This window comes from Odocoileus virginianus, unplaced genomic scaffold (assembly GCF_023699985.2).
Source record: "Odocoileus virginianus isolate 20LAN1187 ecotype Illinois unplaced genomic scaffold, Ovbor_1.2 Unplaced_Contig_149, whole genome shotgun sequence".
NCBI classification, from domain to species: Eukaryota; Metazoa; Chordata; class Mammalia; order Artiodactyla; family Cervidae; genus Odocoileus; species Odocoileus virginianus.
In genome coordinates, this window is record NW_027224466.1 from 13613 (window position 1) to 24295 (window position 10683).

Sequence of the window (10683 nt, forward strand, 5' to 3'; positions counted from 1 at the left end):
GGAAGATCTGCTGGAGAAGGGTTAGGCTACCCACTTCAGTATTCTTGGGCTTCCCTTGTGGTTCAGCCAGTAAAGAATCCACCTGCAATGTGGGAGACCTGGGTTCCATCCCTGGCTCCACCCCTGGAGAAGGGAACCTACCTTCTACCCACTCCAATATTCTCTCCTGGAGAATTCTCTGGACTGTATAGTCTATGGAGTCACAAAGAGTTGGGCAGGACTGAATGAATTTCACTTCGCTTCACTTCACTTCATAGATTAAGATTTCTTAGATTAAAATAGTATATATGCAGGCAACCATGAATACCATTTTAGAAATCTAATCTCTCACAAAATTCTCAGAATCCAGCCCATTTATTTCAAAAGCATATTCACATACATTATTGTCAACTGAAAAAAAAAAATACAGGCTGGTATTTCCACATTATTTACTAATTTCTTTGTTTTCTTTTTTATTTATTTCTGAGACTGCAAGATGTCATTAATGATGTAGAGATTAATTTGTAAAAAATAAAAAAAATTAGAAAAACACTTTGTTTATGAAACTGCTTTCTCTATCATTTCCCTCAAGGCATCTTTAACATCTTTATTTCTTAAGCTATAGATCAAGGGATTCAACAAGGGAATCACCACTGTATAGAACACAGACACCACTTTATCCCTCTCCAGGGCATAGCTCGTACTTGGCCGGGAGTAAATGAAGAGAATTGACCCATAGTACAAGGTGACAGCTGTCAGGTGAGAACCACAGCTGGAGAAGGCCTTCGAGCAGCCTTGGGTGGACTGGATCTTCAAGATGGCAGCAATGATGAAGAGATAGGAGGCAAGGGTAAACACAGTGGGAGTGATGACCTTAGAGACAAGCAAGAAATAGAGCACAGCCTGGTAGCTTTCCTTCACATCACAGGCCAATTTGACAAGGGGAGGCAGATCACAAAAGAAATCATCAATGACATTGTCCCCACAGAAGTTCAAGGTAAATGTTTCACTTGTGACGATGGTTGAGTTCACGAAGCCACCAAAATATGATGCTGCAACAAGACTGGCACATAAACTTGGAGACATGGCCTGGGAATAAAGCAAGGGGTTGGAGATGGCCACATAGCGGTCATAAGCCATGGCAGCCAACAGGTAACATTCAGTGTAGTCCATTCCAGCAGCGAAGAAGAATTGAGCTAGGCAGCCAGCAAAGGAGATGCGTTTGTCATCAGAGATGCAGGTCATCAGGATTTGGGGGGCATAGACAGAAGCATACCAGAGATCCAGGAATGACAGACTTCCAATGAAGAAATACATGGGTATATGGAGCCGATAATCAGAACAGATCAGAGAAATCAGGGTGATGTTCCCTAAAAGACTGATGATATAAATGATCAGGAAGATGTAAAAGAGAAGTCTTTGTAACCATGGGTCTGTCGTAAATCCTAAAAGTATGAACTCCTTCACTGTGGTAAAATTTTTCTCATCCATTGATTTTGGGTTTCTATGCTTCCTTTCTGTAAATGGATTAATAAATATGCCATAATTTAAGATATCAGTATATCACCCACACATACCTGGTCACCTAATCTGAGACAGAGGAGGCAAGAATACACAATGGGAAAAAAGATAGTCTCTTCTATAAGTGGTGCTGGGAAAACTGAACAGCTACATGGGGAAAAAAAATGAAATCAGAGCAATTTCTAACAGTATACACAAAAATAAACTCAAAAAGGATTATATCTAAATGTAAGACCAGATACTATAAAACTCTTAGAGGAAAATATAGGCAGAACACTCTGACATAGATCACAATAAGATTATTTTTGATCCACCTCCTAGAGTAATGAAAATAAAAGCAAAAATAAACAAATGGGACTTAAGCAAACTTAAAAGCTTTTGCATACCAAAAGAAACCATAAACAAAACAAAACAAAACAAAATAACCCACAAAAGGGGGGGAAAAAAACAAACAAACAACATTGGCCAATGAACCAACTGACAAAGGATTTATCTCTAAATACACAGCTTATGTAGTTTGATATCAAAACAAACAGAAACCTCAATAAAAAAATCAGAGGAAGATCTACACAGACATTTCTCCAAAGAAGACTTATAAATGACCAACAGGCAAGGAAATGATGCCCAGCATAGCTAATTATCAGAGAAATTCAAATAAAAATACAAGAAGATATCTCCTCTTACCAGTCAGAATAGCCAGCATCAAAAATTCTCCAAACAATAAATGCTGGAGAGAGAGAGAGAGTGTGTGGAAAAGGAAACCCTCCTACACCATTGGTGGGAATGTAAATTACTATGACCACCATGGAGAACAGTAAAGTGAAAGTGATGTCGCTTAGACGTGCCCGACTTTTTGCAACCCCATGGACTGTAGCCCACCAGGGCTCCTCTGTCCATGGGATTCTCCAGGCAAGAATACTGGAGTGGGTTGCCATTTCCTTCTCCAGGGAATCTTCCCGACCCAGGGATCGAACCCAGGTCTCCTGCATTGCAGGCAGACGCTTTAACCTCTGAGCCACCAGGGAAACACCAGGCAGAACACTAAAGAGTTTCCTTAAAAACCCCTGAAAATAAAACTCCCACGTGACCCAGAAATTCTGCCCCTGAGCATATCCCTGAAGAAAACCGTAATTCCCGACTCATGGCTGCACTGTTTATGGGGGAGCGGACAAAGAAAACGTAATGCAGAAATACAATGGACTATTGTTATTGTTATTTTAGTTGCTAAGTTGTGTTTGACTCATTTGCAAACCCATGGGAATATAGCCCACCAGGCCCCTCTGTCCATGGGATTTCCCAGGCAAGTATACTGGAGTGTGTTGCCGTTTCCTTCTCCAAGGGATCTTCCCGACCTAGAAATCAAACTTGAGTCCCCTGTTTGGCAGTCATTTTCTTTACCACACAGCCACCTGGGAAGTCCACAATGGAATATTACTCAGCCATTAAGAAGAACAAAATAATTCTATTTGCAGTGACATGGATGGACCCAGAGATTGTCGATTGTCGTAAAGAGTGAAGAATGTCAGACAAAGACAAACATCATCTGATATTGCTTATATGAAATATATTTAAAGATAGTACAAATGAACCTGTTTACAAGACAGAAATAGAGTCATAGATGTAGAAAACAAATGTGGATATCAAAAGGGAAAGGGTGGGGAGAGGAATAAATTGGGAGATTGGGATTGCCATATACACACTACTATGTATAAAATAGATAACTAGTAAGAACCTACTGTATAGCAAAGGGAACTCTACTCAATACCTATAGTGACCTATATGGGAAAAGATTTTTTTTTTTAAATCTATATATGTATATGTATAACTGTTTCAGTTTGCTATGCATGAGAAACTAACACAACATTGTAAATCAACTGTACTCCAATAAAAACTTATGAAAAGATAATATATCATCATATGCCATTTTAAATCATGGAAATTCAGCAATTGATACATATATACTATTATTTTTAAGACATGTTTATGCTGAACTGTATATCATTTTTTGATACCAAAGAAAGCATTGTATGCTGCCTTGAAAGAGCAGACGAACATAACATAGTGTGTGTCACCTCATATTTTAATCTAATTTTCCTTCTTTTGAGAAAGCATGGTTCTTTTCTCCTCTGCACCTAGGGTGATTTGGGGCCAAGTATGCAATTTTTTCTTTAAGCAATTTAAAGAAATGCTTTGTTTTCCTCCTCAGGTACTTGAATTCTTCTATCATTTTCCAGATAGTCACATGGAGAAACATACTTTATTATTCTAACTATATTTTGCATTATCTCTGGAAGTGCATTTTGCTTTAACTTCCTTGAAGGCAATACTTATATTCTATTCAAGTTTTTAATCCACAAGGCAGGGAATAATGAAATAGAAAATGTGTGATTTAAATTAAAAAATCAATTAACTTAGATACTAGGAATCTGAGACCATAGATAACTGTATGACCCTTCTATGCATCCAGAAGGGAAGTGAAAAGATTCATCAAAGAAAAACTATATTCATAATGTGGCTTGGATTTCCCATAGAATTGACATTAAAAAAAAAAAAACTGGATGAACAAATTATTTTGGTACTATGAGACATTGAATAATGGTCCATAAATACAACCAGATTTTAATTCCTTGGGTTTCCCTGGTAGTCCAGCTGATAAAGAGTCCGCCTGCAATGTAGGAGACCCTGGCTTGATTCTGAATCTGTGAATATTATTCTAGATGAGAAAAAGTTATTAAAATTAAGAAACTTGAGATAGGGAGATTATCTGTGCATGCGTCCTAAGTCGTTTCAGTCATGTCCGATTTTTTTGCAACCCTATGGACCATAGCCAGCTAGGTTCCTCTGTCCATTTCCCAAGAATGGGTTGCCATTTCCTCCTCCAGGGGATTTTCCCCACTCAGAGAGAGAACCCAAGTCTCCTGCAGCCTCTGCATTGTAGGCTGATTCTTTTTTTTTTTTTTTCCATTTATTTTTATTAGTTGGAGGCTAATCACTTTACAACATTGCAGTGGTTTTTGTCATACATTGAAATGAATTAGCCATAGATTTACAAGTATTCCCCATCCCAGTCCCCCCTCCCACCTCCCTCTCCACCCCATCCCTCTGGGTCTTCCCAGTGCACCAGGCCCGAGCACTTGTCTCATGCATCCAACCTGGGCTGGTAATCTGTTTCACCCTAGATAATATACATGTTTCGACACTGTTCTCTTGAAACATCCCACCCTCGCCTTCTCCCACAGAGTCCACAAGTCTGTTCTATACATCTGAGTCTCTTTTTCTGTTACCATCTTTCTAAATTCCATATATATGTGTTAGTATACTGTAATGGTCTTTATCTTTCTGGCTTACTTCACTCTGTATAATGGGCTCCAGTTTCATCCATCCTCATTAGAACTGATTCAAATGAATTCTTTTTAATGGCTGAGTAATATTCCATGGTGTATATGTACCACAGCTTCCTTATCCATTCGTCTGCTGATGGGCATCTAGGTTGCTTCCATGTCCTGGCTATTATAAACAGTGCTGCGATGAACATTGGGGTGCACGTGTCTCTTTCAGATCTGGTTTCCTCAGTGTGTATGCCTAGAAGTGGTATTGCTGGGTCATATGGCAGTTCTATTTCCAGCTTTTTAAGGAATCTCCACACTGTTTTCCATAGTGGCTGTACTAATTTGCATTCCTACCAACAGTGTAAGAGGGTTCCCTTTTCTCCACACCCTCTCCAGCATTTATTGCTTGTAGACTTTTGGATAGCAGCCATCCTGACTGGCGTGTAATGGTACCTCATTGAGGTTTTGATTTGCATTTCTCTGATAATGAGTGATGTTGAGCATCTTTTCATGTGTTTGTTAGCCATCTGTATGTCTTCTTTGGAGAAATGTCTGTTTGGTTCTTTGGCCCATTTTTTGATTGGGTCATTTATTTTTCTGGAATTGAGCTGCAGGAGTTGCTTGTATATTTTTGAGATTAATCCTTTGTCTGTTGCTTCATTTGCTATTATTTTCTCCCAATCTGAGGGCTGTCTTTTCACCTTGCTTATAGTTTCCTTTGTTGTGCAAAAGCTTTTAAGTTTCATTAGGTCCCATTTGTTTATTTTTGCCTTTGTTTCTAAAATTCTAGGATGTGGGTCATAGAGGATCCTGCTGTGATTTCTGTCGGAGAGTGTTTTGCCTATGTTCTCCTCTAGGAGTTTTATAGTTTCTGGTCTTACATTTAGATCTTTAATCCATTTTGAGTTTATTTTTGTGTATGGTGTTAGAAAGTGTTCTAGTTTCTTTACTGCTGAGTCATCTGGGAAGCCCCAAACAATCACAAACATCCTTATATAATGGAGGAAGATGGAGACTTGAGGACAGACTCTAGCATAGGGGGCAATGTGACTGCAGAGACAGAGACAGTAGTGATGCAACCCCAAGGAAAGCCAGCAGCCACAGGAAGTCAGGGAGGCAAGGACTGCACTTTCCACTAGACCATCTAGATGGAGTGTTGGCCCTGCCAACACTTTGATTTTGGACTGATTATACTGTTTGGACTTCTGATTTCCAGAAATTAGGAGAAAATGAATTTTTGCGGTTTTAAGCCACCATGTTTGTGGTAATTTGATATAGCAGCAATAGGAAACTAATAAAGATATTCAGGGAACAAAACATCTAACACTGTTTTTTCCTTTAAGGTAGAAGCAGGAGCCTGGACTCTTGCCAGCAATAGAGGAAGCATCATCTCTGCTTGCCTACGTTACAACCCATAGAGACCTTACTTCAATGTATCACAATCAAGAAACAGCTAACTTATATTTGTCAGTGTTCTAAATTGGCAAAAGACATAAAGTTTTTGTTACTGAGTCCAAGGCTCTGAAAATATATTAGGGAGAAATTTCATCTTGTCCACCTTGCTAAGCCACAAACTTAAAATTGAGATAGCAAGTAAAAATTTGCTCTTTTGGAATCATACATAAAATGATTGTTGTTTAGTTGCTAAGTCATGTCTGACTCTTTTGCAACCCCATGGACTATAGCCTGCCAGGCTTCTCTGTCCATGGGATTTCCCAGGCAAGAAGACTGGAGTGGGTTGCCATTTCCTTCTCCAGAGGATCTTCCCAACCCCAGGTTTGAACCTGCATCTCCTGCATTGGCAGACAGATTCATACCTAAGATATGGTAAGAATTTATAATTATATTATTTAAAACAAATATGAAAGCTGTAGACTTTGTCAAAGTAGAAACTCTTCACAATAAGAAAAGAGGGTTGTAATAAGAGACATTTAATTTATTTTTGAATTTCAATGCTGTCAGGTGGAAAGATTATTTTTAACAGAACATATCCCTGAAAACAGTTTAAGACCAAGAACCAAGAGACCTGGGTTCTGATCTCAATTAGCTGCTGCCAATTTTAAATAACAGAGGCTTCCCCACTGGCTCAGCAGTTAAAGAATCCATCTGCAATGCAGGAGCCATGGCAGGAGACACAGGTTCAATTCCTGGGTCAGGAAGATCCCCTGGAGAAGAAAATGGCAACCCACTCCAGTATTCTTGCCTAGAAAATCCCATGGACAGAGGAGCCTGGTGGACTACAGTCCATGGGGTCACAAAAGACATAACTTAGCAAATAAACACTATTTTAAATAATATTAACAATTATATTTTTTCACTTACCTTAGTTCAGTGAATTTTATGAGATCACAGATGTGAGAAAGCACTTTGAGAACTAGAAGTTAAAACTACAAATTACATCTTTTATGATTTCTTGATGTTTTTCATCTTTGCAATCTGTCCTTCAGTTATATTTGCTTTACCTCCAAAGGATTTTCAATAGCAACCTTGCTATTAATACCATGTATTTCCCATGCATAAATGTCCCACTCTTTAACATTTTGCTTTTGCACAAACTGAGAAATTTCTAGGACTGTTTTCAGAATTACAGTTAGAAATAAAAGTTGCAGGGGACATTTCTTCCCTAAACTTTCCTATTTTCTTCTACCATTAATAAAACATAAAAGAGACACAAGTGTGATTGTCTGCATACATGAATATATATACAAATGCTTTCACATACAAAAATAAAAGGTTTGGCAGTGGCTTAGGGTTAGACATAAAACCCAGGTAAATAATATAAATTAGAAAAATGTGAAATGGAAAAACAAGTTCTGGACATAACGGGCAAGGATAAAGCTTGCTACACACTTAACAAGTCCCATCTACTGCTCTGTGCAGACCATAAATTTGGCTCAAAGCTTTCTGGAAGCCCATGTATACAATTAGTACTGTCCAACGCTTCTAATGCTGCTTCTCAGGTGGCTCAACAGTAAAGAATCTACCTTCTAATGCAGGAGACACAGGAGATATGAGTTGGATCCCTGGGTGGGGAAGATCCCCTGGAAGAGGAAATTGGCAACCCACTCCATTATTCTTGCCTGGGGAAATAACATGGATAGAAGAACCTGGAAGGCTACAGTGCATGGGGTAATAAAGAGTTGGACACAACTTAGTGACTAAATAACTGGAGTGTCCAACAAACAAACAAACTAACCCAAAAAAGGTGGGCAGCAATATTACCAATGGCAATATTACTGTTCTTGATAGTAAATTGAAATCACTTCTCTCAAGGATCCTTGCAAAAAAAGAAAAAAATGAGTAAACGATAATGCATAATATAGTGTATTTAATGAAAGTGAAAGTTGCTCAGTTGTGTCCGACTCTTTGTGACCCCATGGACCCCATGGTCCCCATGGACCCCCACGGACCCTATTGAATAGTAGACTGATAAATATAGACACAAAGAGAGCTTTTGTTGAGCTGCATTTGCCATTTATCCATAGGCTGCATGCTTTGATTCAAGGGATACTGAGAAAGTTTCTCCCTGAAAAACATGTCTCCTGCTTCTCATCTCTCAAACATCTCCCTGCACAGAGACCTTTCTAAAAGGTTGATGGTTGTAGGAGTGGTCATCCAAAATGAGTTATCTCTTTGTAATCTTCCACTCCTGTCCAGGACTATTGCATTTTTCTACCTGTGTGGTTCAGTTTGATACTTTAATCAGACAGTCCTTGAGTTAGATATCAATAGTGATAGTACAGCATAATATCAGAGATAGATATAAATCATTATGGGCAGATAGATATAGATAACAATGATGGATAAGCAGATAAATGATAGGTTATTGCACTCCTCCTGCAGGCTGCCCTAGTCGCTTCAGTCATGTCCGATTCTTTGTGAACCATATGGACTATACAGGCTCCTCTGTCCATGGGATTCTCCAGGCAAGAATACCTGAGCAGACTGCCTTTTCCTATTCCAGGGGATCTTCCTGACCCCAGATATCAAACCTAGGTCTCCTTTGTCTCTTGTACTGGCATACAGGTTCTTTATTGCTAGCATCATCTGGAAAGCCCGATATAGAAAAAGAAGCATGATAAGGGCATGATTATACTGACCCATTTTAATTTTTCTATATATTGACTTACTCTAAGGACTGAGACATTCTCTTCTCAGTGAGACATGGGTCACACCAACTACAGAGTATTGATGAGAATGAAAACATCCATCAAGAACGCATCCACCTGCTTGTTTGACTGAAAGAGAAAGTAACGCCTGAAGATATCTGGAAACATTTTATTAATAGCTTCCTTCAATAAATGTAATTATAGGAGATAAAACTTTATTCTCTTCCATGAAGCAGAATTTTGTTATGGTTTGATTACATTTAACACAGGTTTGTCCATATTATGATTTACTGAGCTTTTCCCTCTGGTTAAATTAAACTAAATTAATTAAACACAGTACTTACTTCATGAAAATAAGTTACTCCATTTGGACTTCACCCTGGTCCAGAATTTCCCACATTACATTATAATAAAAAAAAGTGCTTTTTTACTCATTTCAAAGGAACTATCTTTCCAGTGATAACAGGATGGGGAGAACTTATAAGCCTGAGCACTCCTTTGGGATATGTTGCTAGAAGCAGAGGAATTTGAGTTACTCTGGTGCCAAATGTCCAATTATAATGCTATCTTTCTGGAATGAAATGGGAGAGATCATTCATCATCAATATAATTGATTCAATTACTTTGAAAAATGTTTTTGATTGCTAAGTTTAACTAATGCATTTGAAATAAAAGAAAAACTTGCAGAAAGGAATAACCAACACCATAGGCTAGCAAGGTAGATGCTCAGAATTATTTATAATCCATAATGATGATAATAATAATGATAATTAAAATAATAATGACAGAGTTTTAGTTCTTAAACATGTTGATGGTTATCTTATTTGCACACTTTATAAACATTTAAATTGAGACAGAATTTAAGAAATTAAGATTGAGAGACAGAACCAGAGTCATATGGTTAAAGCTAACTTCATCTCCTCATCAGCCCTTATTTATATTTATTCAAAACAGAATTGGAAGAAAACCCTAGGTACCCAGAACTAAGTTGGATGCTAACTGTAAGGATATAAGATCCTAAGTGAGCTTAGTAACAGCTATTAGGCAAGCTTAGGATAGAGAGAATCTAAGTGCGAACCCCAGGCATACTACTCACCAGTCATGTGACCAAGAGCAATGCACCTAAACCCACCAAGCCTCAGTTTCCCTATCCATAAAATGAAAATAACTTTCCTTTCTCATAAAATCATTGTGAAGATTCAATGAAATGACACATACAGAAAGTTTTAATACATCTCAATAAAAATTAGTAAGACAATGAAAAGAAGAAAAGAGAGATACAGTACCTGTCCTTGTGGAACTTATACCCTCATTTCAGAGGTAATCGGAGCTTGTATACATTTATACTTATATGACTATGTTGGGAAGAAAAATAACAACATGTCATGAGACTGCATCAGAACTAACATAATGTGGAATCAGAGGAGACATATCTGAGGAGACGATATGTGACTTAAGAGCAGAAGGATAGTAACTGGAACTCTCTAGTCACAGTGGGTGATAGTAGAAGGGGTGGCAGCTTCAAGGAGGATAGGAATAGTCCTGCAGAGGTTACAGGAAGTGCAAAGGCAGTAGTTGAGAAAAAGCGCTGTAGATTCCAGGGGGTGCAGGAGGTTCGCGTGGAAGAATCCAAGAGAGTTAAGAGAACAGAACTGAATCAGGCATGAGAGGTGGGCAAGGCCTGACAGCATAGAGACTGGTATCCATCCCTGGGTCAGGGAGATCCTGTGGAGGAGGAAATGGTG

The 10683-nt window shown here is 38.5% G+C and overlaps 1 protein-coding gene across 1 annotated transcript; it reads right to left on the bottom strand.

The window, feature by feature from the left end:
* Positions 1-537: 537 nt before the first annotated feature.
* Positions 538-1836, bottom strand: LOC110130247 (olfactory receptor 9G19-like). The gene has a single exon (XM_020882052.2). It carries the CDS (start codon positions 1468-1470, stop codon positions 538-540), a length of 933 nt encoding a protein of 310 aa, XP_020737711.2. The 5' UTR covers positions 1471-1836.
* Positions 1837-10683: the final 8847 nt, after the last annotated feature.